We start from the raw sequence: 12,763 nt of genomic DNA on the forward strand, positions 1-12,763 counted from the left end.
CCAATTTCGCTTTTGTTCTTTTTTTTTACTTATAATCTTCTCTTTATTTCGTAGAAATTTATTTTATTTTCCTGTTAGCAGAGTTTCTGGATTAAGGCTTGTTATGATTCTTTCCAAAAATGTCCTGGAATTTTCACTTATTTTCCTTCTTTTTTTAATGCTCCGGTTGACTCAAGATAACACCACATTGGTCAGTTTAAAAAAATACACATATTTTAGAACCTTGGATCTAAAACGGCATAAGCAGAATACTAGATTTTGCCTCCAGTATGGGTTTTGATTGAGCTTGGACACGCATGTTCTGGTTAATGACATGATGACATGAATTAAAGCCCCTCCCTCCCGCAGGTTAGATTTGGTATGGACCTACCAAAGACATAAACTAAGACACTAAATTACTTCCTGTTGAAGTTGGATGAGATCTGATACCCTACTCTAGTAGATCTCACCAAAAGAATTTAAAGAACCCTTGTCTTCTCAGAACAGTAGCTCTTGCCTGATGACAAGAATTTAATACCCATCCCTACTCTTTGGTGATGGAGGGTGTCTGGATATCCAAAAGCTACTGCTAAGATACAAGCTTTTACTCCTCATCAAGTTTGGTTGAGATCTCACAATTCCGTCTGGTGAATATGCAATTGTCAAGATTTAAAAAAATATCCTTCTTGCCTCCTCCGTGGTTTTAGTTCCGGGCTTAAATTCTTCTGCGCTCTATACAAAAAAAAGTTTGATCAATAATAAGAAAAATAAATCAACCTCTGGAATTTCGAAGAAGATTACTGGAAACATAGAAGAGATGTGCTATTGGTCCAGTGATATAAATAGGACTTAATGTGAGTTCTGTATCAAAACTGTTTACTTTCTGTATTTAGCCGCTAACGACATAGTAATTTTTGCCAGTATTTCAGTGTTACCATGTCTTCTCCAAATTATTCTTTGAAAAATGAAGAAACAAGCCTTCCATGGGACCAGATATCAATTATTAAGGGCAACTCAGTCTTTTTGGTTTAGATTTTGTACTAACAGGAGGTTTCTGGAATTTCAAGTAAAGAGGATATAACTTATGTGGAAAATTCCGCATGTATAAAAAATGATTCACTTTAGTTCCAGATTTTGATAATGGGAAGAAGTTTAAAATGAGATTACAAAGAATGCTAACTACAGAAGAAAGTTAGACTTTTGTTTGATTGTTATTCAATTTGCTTTCAGACTCTGGCACTTTAACTGATGCTGTTCATGGTCTACGTCGGCGAGTACAACACTTTCGAAGTACTGATGCAAGGAGAAAAAGATTTCCTTTTGGAGGTGGTGTTAACAAGGATGACCTGGAGCTAACAAAGGTTGGGATTAGAAATGTTAATTTGGTTGTTCTAATCCCCTGCTTCCCCAAGTGGATGGTCTCTCTCCCTTAAATTTTTTTAATCTTCCTTCTAAATTTCTTAAAAATACAACACTTTAGGAATTTTTTCATACCACTACCATGCAATGAAAATGTATTTGTCCGTAATTTTAAAGCAAAGTTTATGTTAAAGCATGAGAGAAAATGAAAATCACTTTTAGAGAGAAAAAAGGGTTTTATTAAAAAAAAAAAAAAAAACACATTAACAAAAAAACCCGAAGTTTATTAAACTTGTATGGGCAGACATCACCAATTACAAAACCCAACATACACAATTACTACCAGCCATCCTTAGCCCCCCCCCCCCCAAAAAAAGACAAAAAAATAAATAATAAATAAATAAATAAAAATCAAATAAGCTTTAATCAAATAGTCTTTTGCCAGGTAGATTTTACGGTTTCTAGAAAAGACACTTGACGTTAGACCGGCCTTTTTTGGGAGTTTGTTTTGTTCTGATTCTTCTGATTGGTTCCTTCATGATTGAAAGATTCTGTGCCGTCCACATCCTTATATGCCCTCTGAAATACGACCACGCAGGGGCGAATCTCCAGCATTTTTATTGGGGGGGGGGCAAGAGGGGTCCATTTCTGGATAGTCAAAGGGCATGGGATGCATAATATTTTTTCTCCACATTATTGAGGGGGGCAACTGCCCCCCCCATGCCACCCCCAAATGACGCCCCTGCGACCACGTGGCCTGCTTGAATCGAACCGATGATCGAAGAATATTGCAAGTGATCTAGGATCCCATCCTAGTAACATGATATGAGGTTGAAAGTCAAAATAGTGTATTCCAGTGATAAAGACTGGAATATGCAAAAATGGCGGTTCTGGATGCAAGCTCTCTGAAATTTACTGTATATAAAATTAAAAACAAACAGAATTCAGACATTATAAAAAAAAAAAATCAAATGAAGGGCACAGCAGCAACTCGTGCCAAGTTTCAAGATTTCTCAATGTTTCAAGAACGAGTTTTCTAACCCAACAGCGATGATTTGATTTTTTTTTTTTTTTTTTTTTTTTTTTTTTTTCATAGTGCTTTTAGAATGAAAGGGCTCATTTATTAGCATTTGTCTAAAACAATAAAAATTTTAAATCAAGTTTTTGAAAGATAATCGGTAAATATAACATTACAACCTGGACATTTGCAACATATTTACAACATATCGCATTCCAAATTTGTGTCGATAAAGGTATAATCAAATTTTAGCTTGAAGGGTTGAGAGGGGTAGTATCCCCCTTTTTTTGCAAAACAAAAAATATTTGTGTTCAGTTTGAATGTCACCTCTTACTTTCGTTTGAAACAATTTTTTTTTTAATTTAATGCTACACAAAAATTGTTACAATTTTTGCAATGAGGAATCGTTACAACGACACTTAACAGCACTAACATGTCTGATGCTACGAAAAAACAAAAAAAAAGAAACAATAAAAACAATAAAATAAAAAATACACGTGATAAAAAATAAAACTTGACGATTTACAAAAAATCAATGGTGAAATATTATTTTTCGTAAAATTATATATATATATATATATATATATATATATATATATATATATATATATATATATATATTTATATATATATATAGCCAAGAAAAACTGACAGAGCGCTTCGAACTGTGCTTGGCAAGTTCTTGGTCAGGATCTTGTTTAGAATCTTGTTAGGATCTTGTTGATTAGGATAAGATTTTGGGGCTTGTGCTCTCTTTATCAAATGTTAAGGTTTTTAAATCTTTCATACAATTTTTTATATTTTTCTTCTATGATTTGTGTCTCTCTCTTTTCTGCTCCCCCCTCTCCTAAAGAAAACGCCTAAAACTCCTTGAATGTTTCTTCTAGAAACGTCTAGGATGTCTTCCTAAAATTTTAATAGATCATAGGTGCAGGACCATGCTAAACATTTTAAGTGACAGTGGCTTCTAGATTCCTAATCTTAGATATGATTCTTATCTTCTTTTTCTTCCAAACTCCTTCGCAACTGAAGAAAAAACACCTTGCGTCACGGCTATTCTCCATGTTACATCTTCGCTTCTTAGAAATTACTACAAATAGGAGTTTTACTACAAATAGTCTACTGACCATCCACTTTAAGTCATCTAAAGATTGTTGCCTCACTTTCACTTCACTAAAAACCCAATATATTTTAAACATTTTTTTTTTTTTTAGAATATAAGCTTTAAAAAAACAAATTCTCATAAAGTAAAAATTTGGAATTGCTCAGATTTCCAGGAATTAAAATCATTATATATTAAACATTCAAAGTGTTTTCATTAGCTCATTCAAGCCATCTCGAAAATTATGGTAAATTTAATTTTATTATTTTTTTTTTATTACAAATTAAACCCCGCTGTTCAACGTATATAGATTTTTCAAAAATCTGCAAATGACGCAATAGCTTTAGAAGGTTCAATATTCCCACTCATGATTGTAGTAGTTTCTGTTTATTTCAAATCTGATTTTATCATTCATTTTAATTTCTATTTGTTTTAGGATTTACCTATTTATCTATTTTAGTGTCTGTTATCTTTATGTTTGATTTGAATATTTATTTTAATTTTTTTTCGTTTTTGGTTTCATTTATTCATTGATAGTAATTTCTGGTCCTTTTAATTTTCAATTATTGTAGGGCTTCATTTCTGCTCGTCTTAATTTTTAAAATGGCTCTACTTTTCTTTGTAATACTTCTTTTTCGGTAAGTTTTTTTTTCGGTTGATACAATCAAAACCCATATTGCAATAATTGTAATGAATATGCCAGCAACTGTAGTAGTTTTAGTAATAACAATATTGTTTCTAACAGTCATGAGGGTAAATTTAGAAGTTTTACCATTAGAAACAACCACAAGCAGCCAAATAGGATATTATCATGTTAGGCTATCCTCTAAATTGGGCCAACAGAGTTTCCTGACGATAAAAAGTGCTGACTATAGTCTATAAAACGCTAATATGAACTAAACGGTAAAAAACAAAGCTGTAAGTTGCTCAGAAATTTATACCACACGGATTCATTAATTTGAGGGGTGCTAATTCACAAAAATTGTTGGGGGGGGGGTAAATGTAATTTTCAAAATCTAAGGGGGGATATAAAATGTATTTTTTCAAAATCAAGGGGGGGGGCAATTTCTTTTTAATTAAAATACTAAAAGAGGGGGGTTTTCAATGAAAATACCAAATAAGTATCATTGAAATCTAGAAGGGGGAAAATAACTGTTTCATGTTTATTACTTTTAGGGAATATTGTCGTACTAGCGTTTGTGATATATTTTGATTGTAGGCTCTCTGATATATTTTTTTTTACCTGTCGACTATGAATTTGTATCACTGTGGGTAAAGTTCCTTCAAATATTAATACGCATGAAGCCTTTAGATTGTTGGTAAGTCCTATTTAGAAGGGGATACATTATTTGGCTGCAAAACGTAAATTAAGGTAGGGTTGGCATCATATCCCAAAAGTATAATCTCTCGTGCTTAATTCATAGCATTGTAAATACATTCAATAATGTGAGTATAGTCTATTTTTATTACTTTCTGAATTACCTGAACTCAAGTTTACAGAACTGATGTATTTTCTGAAAACTGATATGCGCAATTGGATTATGAGAAAGTTGTTCCGGTATCTCTAAGAAAGGGGAAATGGAACAAAAACAAATGAAACTGTGCCTTAGAATTACCTTAATTAAGTTTATAGGATCAGTTAGTGTCAGTGGCACACTTTTTTATCAATCACAGATTGATTATGTGCTCGTTTCATTATTTTTTTTAAGTGGATTGAATGATTGATCTTGGATACGTTTCTGTATTTGAAAAAAGTTGATTGCGAATAACTGATGTGCATAAATTCATGCTCTGTATGTTAAGTAGAAATTTATTAATGTCCTTAAAAAAAGAGAATTTAAGATGATTCCTTGCTCTTTATATGTTTCTCTACAGATTCAAGTGAAGATTATTGGACAACTTGTTCGAATCGCAAACGATTTGAGCGCTACTCCTGTAGCTGTCAATGAGTCTTCTAAACCAAGACCTGTCCTTTTCGAAAGATTTCGTCTGAAACTGCACGCTCGACTCGATTTTCTCTCCAGAAACTGCATGAGACGACGCAAGTTTTTGCAAGAAGAATTAGACGATTTTCTTAGTGAAATTGAAAGATTAGACCTCCAAAAATGTTTGTGGTTCGTTCAAAGTGCTCCTATGTATAAACAGTTGTATAAAGAGGAGGACAGTTCATCCTGGCTTCAAGAGCTGGTCAAAATCTCTGAAGTTTTATCTCTGCTACCTCTGCGCAAATATTCAACGCTGGATAACAATTTCGCTTTATCGGTGGATTCTATTGAGAATCTTCTAAATGGTGGGTATTGACTTGTTTTTGTATTGTGTACTTGTTTTCGGTATTCACTTGTCTGACCTGTAATAAATGATAGAAAGAGTGGCTTCCAATATCTGGTATATGTCATAGAATATTGGGGGGGTGGAGAGAACCCAAAAAAACTCCATGTTGGGGGGGTCGACTGTGAAAAAGACTGGTTTTTTGTCTGGCTTTGTAATTAATTAAGCGGAAGGCGTGTTTCATTATTGTGTTTTTTTTTTCATTTTCTAGGGTAGTTTAATTTTCGGGGGGGGGGAGCCTGTCCCTCCCCCTTTCTCGTGTTTTCTGAGGGTGTGCGGTTTTCTTTTTTTGTCCAGATATCTTGATTTTTGTAGATTCTAGCTTATTGTTCGCCAAAGCTTTCATTGGAGAGGGATACTCTCAAAAGGATCTGGAAGAGGATTCTACCCCCCACCCCTCTTTATGCATTATTTTGAACTCAGCGTTAAATCTTTCTGTAAAATAAAATTTACCGTTAAGCAGTCTGTGAACCTGGATTAGGCTTATAAGGAACTGTGTGCTGTTAATGCCTTTTCGGACTACGAAAGCCCCGTCTTTGAATAACATTTATTACATAATCAAGTTGAACGTTCTTAAATTATGGATGTACTTAATCAATTAAATATGATAAGCCATCTATCTTAGATTATTGTAAAGTTGGGGCAAATTTATAACACTTTTTGACGGAGCGGTTTTACCAATACGTTTAAAATGAATTATGAATTTTGCACAGCGACCATACGGCGGCTTTTTCTCTACGTCAAGTTTTTCTGTGGTGAAATTCGCTAGAACCGTTTAAAAAACTAGATTACAAAAGTATTTAGGAAAGATCTGAAAAAGGATTCCTGAAATATTTGGAAATAGTGTAACTTTCGTATAGTCAGTGGAAAACTTGTCTAGGATTTACATTTTGTCTCTTCTCATATTATTCATTTTCTTTCTTGTTTTTTGTATCTCCCTATTGTTAGCCTTGTCATATTTATCTTTCAGGTGTCAATAAACTATCCTTGGATGAGCTAACTGCGACTAAGAGCAAGATTGAAGGTTTGCTAGAATTAACTGCTTCAAATGTAGGTCTCGGAATATCTGACCAAGAACGAAATATGATAGTGAGCGCAATGGGAATGAAACAAGGCCACTGGTTTAAGTGTCCTAATGGTCATATCTATTGCATCACAGAATGCGGGGGTGCCATGCAAGAATCATTTTGTAATGAATGTGGGGCTCCAATTGGTGGAAGAGATCACTTTCTAAGAGGTGACAATGATTTTGCATCTGAAATGGACGGTGCAAGCTCTTCCGCTTGGCCCTATTCTAGATTTCAGAGACGATAATTTTTCACTGCCGGTATTGTTGCATTTTTTGTCTGGGAACGGGCCCAGATATTTTTGTATTAAGTAAATCTAATATAAAGGGTAGCTGTAGGGGGAGTGTACTTGTTCCGTTCTTGTACGTGGTAATTCGAAAGATGTTAGGTCACAAAGCCAGGATTTAGAAAAGATTACAAAGCTATAAATGACCTTCGGGTCGTCTTACTTTTCTTTTTATGCTCAAGTTTTGATATTTTGATGTTAAGTAAATCTAGTATAAAGGGTAGCTGTAGGGGGAGTGTACTTGTTCCGTTCTTGTACGTGGTAATTCGAAAGATGTTAGGTCACAAAGCCAGGATTTAGAAAAGATTACAAAGCTATAAATGACCTTCGGGTCGTCTTACTTTTCTTTTTATGCTCAAGTTTTGATATTTTGATGTTAAGTAAATCTAGTATAAAGGGTAGCAGTAGGGAGAGTGTACTTGTTCTCTTCTTGTACATGGTAAATAAAAAAAGTTAGGTAATAAAAAAAATAAAACAAAACCAGGATTTAGAAAAGATTAGAAAGCTATAAATAACCTTCGGGTTGTCTTACTTTTCTTTTTATGCTCAAATTTTTTCCCAGACCTGAATACAACCTTCATTTTCCGAATATTCCCACATGCCAGAACTATTGGAAAAGGAATAAAAATTTTCTAAGCATTATTTGACTCGAATGAGACAATAGCATGAATTACTTGGGGGTATCAAAGAGACGACTCAGGGGTCATCGTAGGCCCACGACACATACAGTTCTATACCGCAGTTTGTGTTAATTGTAAACCTCCCAATTTGGGATAATTTCTTCTTCAAGTCAATGGAACTATCAAGATACGGGAAAGTTTTTTTTATATTTTAAATAAATCAGGAAAATTCTAGCTCAACTAGGTTCAACATTATTAGTATTTGTGCCATTCGAATTCATTTAAAACGGCAAAATATTTAAAACTAGTTAGCTTAAAAAAAAAAATAACAAGAAAATGATTTTGTCGCAGAAACCTATATTTGGATTAGATTTCAGTTTCTTTTATTGTATTTTCAATAACGATTTGTCGTCATTTTAATCTGTTTTACGCTAATACTATCCCATTTGCGACAGAGTGTTAATGTTCATTATTTTATAACATAAATTTCCTGATTCACATCATTGAGTAAAGATGTAGGCAATATTTGCCGATTTCAGATGTTAGCTTAATTCAAATTTATTAAATTGGGACTCAATCTAAGATAGATTCTAATGTCTGGACGCTGCTTAAACGGGGAGGGTGAATAAAAATTTATTCTAAGGGAAATTCTTTGTGTATAGTTATCTCTTTTTTAAAAACAAATTTTTGTTTATGGGATTTATTTCAGTTTTTTATTAAATCTGATCTGACCACAAATACGCCAACAAAGATTACACGAAGTCTTTTGAGTAACCACACCAGATTTCTTCTGGCTAATTATTATTCTATCATTAAGCCCCATGGCTGAATAAGAATAATTTAATATGAACAGTTCAAACTCCTCTGTCTAGCCCTCACTTCTTTGTTGGTTGCGTCTTGCCAAAAACAAAATTACTACTATCATACCTGTAGACTATGACTCACGCCTAGGAATTGCAAAAAAGGGGGAAATACCTAAAGAAATGACCTGTGAAATAAGAGGAAGTGTGTATAAGAGGCCATTGCGGGCATTGTAACCGGTGATTTCAAAGTGGGGGGATTTTTAATTAAGATGCAAAAAAGATTCCATAGTTTTTGTAATTAAGTTCTCCAGGGTCACATTGGCTAAACCTAACAGTAGAAAAAAGGAGCGAAGAAAAATAACAGTTAGGGAGCTTTTATTTTAATTTTAATTAAGATGCAATTAATGATGCAATTCAATTAAGATAATTAATTTTAATTAAGATGCAAAAAAGATTCCATAGTTTTTGTAATTAAGTTCTCCAGGGTCACATTGGCTAAACCTAACAGTAGAAAAAAGGAGCGAAGAAAAATAACAGTTAGGGAGCTTTTATTTTAATTTTAATTAAGATGCAAAAAAGATTCCATAGTTTTTGTAATTAAGTTCTCCAGGGTCACATTGGCTAAACCTAACAGTAGAAAAAAGGAGCGAAGAAAAATAACAGTTAGGGAGCTTTTATTTTAATTTTAATTAAGATGCAATTAATTATGCAATTCAATTAATATAATTAATTTTAATTAAGATGCAAAAAAGATTCCATAGTTTTTGTAATTAAGTTCTCCAGGGTCACATTGGCTAAACCTAACAGTAGAAAAAAGGAGCGAAGAAAAATAACAGTTAGGGAGCTTTTATTTTAATTTTAATTAAGATGCAAAAAAGATTCCATAGTTTTTGTAATTAAGTTCTCCAGGGTCACATTGGCTAAACCTAACAGTAGAAAAAAGGAGCGAAGAAAAATAACAGTTAGGGAGCAATTATAAAAATCCAGACGTTACATTTGACAGGAAATACATATTGCTTGGTGAAGAAATGACCTCCAATTAGCCGTTTTAAGTAGTGCAAATAATAATATTGCTGGTAATTGTTTAGCCATTTGTTTAACTTCCTTCTTTTGAATTCCACCTTTTTTCCTCTCAATGGTACTAAAGTCTTTAGATTCCAAAATAATAAATTTGGTTATGTACTGCCGTGCAAATATACAAATTAAGAAGCTTTGCCAAAAAAAAAAAAAAAAAAAATAACAGATGCAATTTTGGGGCATTCTATAACCAATTGTCATAGGGAATTTGTTTAACTCTGTAAACAAGAAACTGGTACGGGATTTATATCGTTCCTTAGCCATTGCATATTAATTTAGATTGTCAAATATTAAAGGCCTTAAATTTTATGAAAGCGAGAGGCCTTGTGTTAATTATTTTACATGTTGTGGGATGCTATTTTGTACAAAGTCTAGAATTGGTTAACCTTTTTCGTCATTACGAGCCATCGAATATAAATTTGTTACCTAAATTATACCTGCAGTGCTAATTGTCAGTAAAAGCCAAGAATTCTTGACTAGATTAAACTTTATTTTTGCTTTTTTACCCTTAATGGAGCAAAATGAACCTATGATTTGTGCAAACAAGCAGTCCAGATTGCTGACTTGGTGACAGTAGTCTCCGTGAATCTACTGGGCTTTTTTGTAGGGTAAAATTCTATAGGACGTGATCAGTAAACTCGTCACTGGCATAGTTTTTAGGCTAGAATTTCCTACTGAGAAAGTAAATGAGTCAAATATATTTTGTTGTTTCACTAAGAATCTAAAAGTGACGAAAATTAGTAATATGTTGGAAATCCTGGATTCATTACATAGCATTCCATTAGGGGATCAAATCGTCAAAAAATATGGTGATAATAATTTGTGATCTCGTTGATAGTTTTGGATTGTTAGGTTTATTATGTTAGGTTAAGCACTGAAAATATTTTGAGCGAAAATTTAAGTATATTTGGATGTATTGCCCTGTGTATGAATGGTTCATAATAGAACTAAATATTTCTTTAAATACATTAACTGTTTTCTAAAAAGAATAAAGTACCAACTTGTTTTCTTTTTCAGTTTAGTTAAAAAAAAATTCAGCTTATCAGAAGCCAAAGAGATTCCATTTTTCAAATTTTTATTTATTATTTCTTGGTGCTAGATATAATCTGCATCATGTAGGTTCTTCCGGAAATTTCTTAAATCAAAGGAATTTGAACCCATAATGGTGAAAAAACTTGTGGACTCTAAGTAGCCTACTGTTTACACCATGCGATCAATATTAAACTACAATTCGGCAAATTTTTAATGCACGAAACAACATAATTTAGTAAATTTGGAACTTTTTGGTAAGTAATTTTTGGGGACTTTTTATCTTTCTATTTTTCTTTGTTGTTTTAATGCGTATTTCATCAACTCTATAATTGATTACTAATTTAAAATTCTTCAGTAAAGCCCTTGGTAATAAGGAGCGAATTAGTTTATGCTTTACTAATAAATAAAAAAATGAAAAAAAATTTAAGAGTCAGTTGATGCGTCATCGTATGAGCATCTCCGCGATATCCATAGGGTACAAGGAGCTTGTTGTCTGTGTGTTTAGCTAGTGCTTAAAACTCCTTCAAAAAGCTAGTAATGAAGAGATCCAAAATACATTTTTGTCTGAATTCCTAGAATATATCACTCTTTTCAAAGGTAAATGAGTGATTTGCAGCTTAGTGGCTTCAATTGATATCAAAGCTCAAAGCTCAACTCTTTTTTCTTTTTGTTTAGCCTAAAAAGGAATAGAAGTTGAGAAAATTACTTTATCATTTCGATATTCTACCTTGAGGAACCTTTTTTAAATAAAAATTGGACTGAGAAAAACTTACAATTATATTGTCAACCAAGCATTTTTAAACTTAAGTTACTTGTGTTTTGCGTCATTAATTTTGTCGACAGTTATGTTTACCAAGTTTTTTTGTTTTTTTTTAGTTTTTTTTTTTGAGGTAGTGGTCAAGGCTTGAACATTCAATAAGTTTAAGTCGTTGAAGCTGGTCCTCATAAGACTTTAGTTGCTTGACACTGCGACGATTTTGTAGTTGTAATAGTTGTCATAAATTTATTTAAGACATGTTTCTTTCATCTGTTTTGCAGCCGAAAAGATATTCTAGTCTAGTTTATCACTATTTAATCTCTACTGATTCACAGTCTAGTTGAGAAATAATCTAAAACGTACCTTCTGTTAAAAATTGTTTTACGAGTCTATGCTACGCATTTCTGCTGTTAATATTTTGTCAATGTATTGTAGTCTTAGAGCTTATTCAAGTATGGATGGCTTTGAAACCGAAATTGTTTTTTTACAATCTGCGACACAAAAGGAAATTCTTTGTTTTTATTTGAGCCCATCTGCTACGTTACTTACCATTGTGCCTTAAATAACATATGCAATTAAATACTTCAGTAGCATTTTAACCTTGTTTTCAAAACTCCCAAGGCTTTTTGTCTTTCTTGTCTTCTAAAATTAATGGGAGAATAAAAATTCTTTAAAAAGGTCAGCGAATCTATGTGAATTCCGTCGGGCCCTTAAAGCCCTTTGTCTCCATAGGTATGAATTTGTATGAATTTGTTTAAAGGGTGGTATAGTTGAGTCGCACTCAGGTTTGCCCGGAACTCGTTTTTCCCGTTTTTCCTTTTTTTTTTTTATTTTTTTTTTTTTTTTTTTTTTTTTATTATTATTATTTATGGGGTGGCGGCGGGAAGTTTTGGAGTATGTGAAGTATTGATTTTTGGTTATTGCGACCAGGAGCCGAGTGAGTGTAAGATTTTCATTTTTTCTTCTTTTTTTTCTTTTTCTTTCTTTCTTCTTTTTCTTTTTTTTTAGTATGTTATTATAAGTGTTAATTTTAAGAGGGTAAATACTTCCGAACAAGCGTTAGCTTATGGAAGGTCATTTGTTTTTTTTGTGTTGTGTTGTTTTTGGAATAAACCCTTATCTTATCTTAATAAACAATGGAAGCGTATTCAAACAAAACAAGTCGAAGATAAACCCTTTTTCTTGTTTTCTTCTGTGGCAGATAAGGCAAAGTACAATAATCGTTATCAATATTGTTTTATTCGATTATTTAAAGTTTTCAGTATTAAGTTAGCGTCGGTATGATGTATCGCAGTAAAAAAAAATGTTGGTTAACCAATTGAAAAGGCTTTGTAC

General features: G+C 32.7%; 1 protein-coding gene across 1 annotated transcript in view; it reads left to right on the forward strand.

Moving 5' to 3' along the window:
- The window catches only part of LOC148949426 (NFX1-type zinc finger-containing protein 1-like), a 292,710-nt gene extending 282,908 nt beyond the window's left edge, over nt 1–9,802 (forward strand). The window contains exons 20-22 of the mRNA XM_089093454.1: nt 1,210–1,340; nt 5,334–5,748; nt 6,757–9,802. Coding sequence (XP_088949580.1) covers nt 1,210–1,340; nt 5,334–5,748; nt 6,757–7,100 — 890 coding nt within the window. The 3' untranslated portion in view covers nt 7,101–9,802. The remainder of the gene's footprint in view (nt 1–1,209; nt 1,341–5,333; nt 5,749–6,756) is intronic.
- The last annotated feature ends 2,961 nt before the right edge of the window (nt 9,803–12,763 follow it).

The sequence above is a fragment of the Artemia sp. Qi Xiang Cuo genome, chromosome 8 (genome assembly GCF_049724085.1).
Source record: "Artemia sp. Qi Xiang Cuo chromosome 8, ASM4972408v1, whole genome shotgun sequence".
Taxonomy (NCBI): domain Eukaryota; kingdom Metazoa; phylum Arthropoda; class Branchiopoda; order Anostraca; family Artemiidae; genus Artemia; species Artemia sp. Qi Xiang Cuo.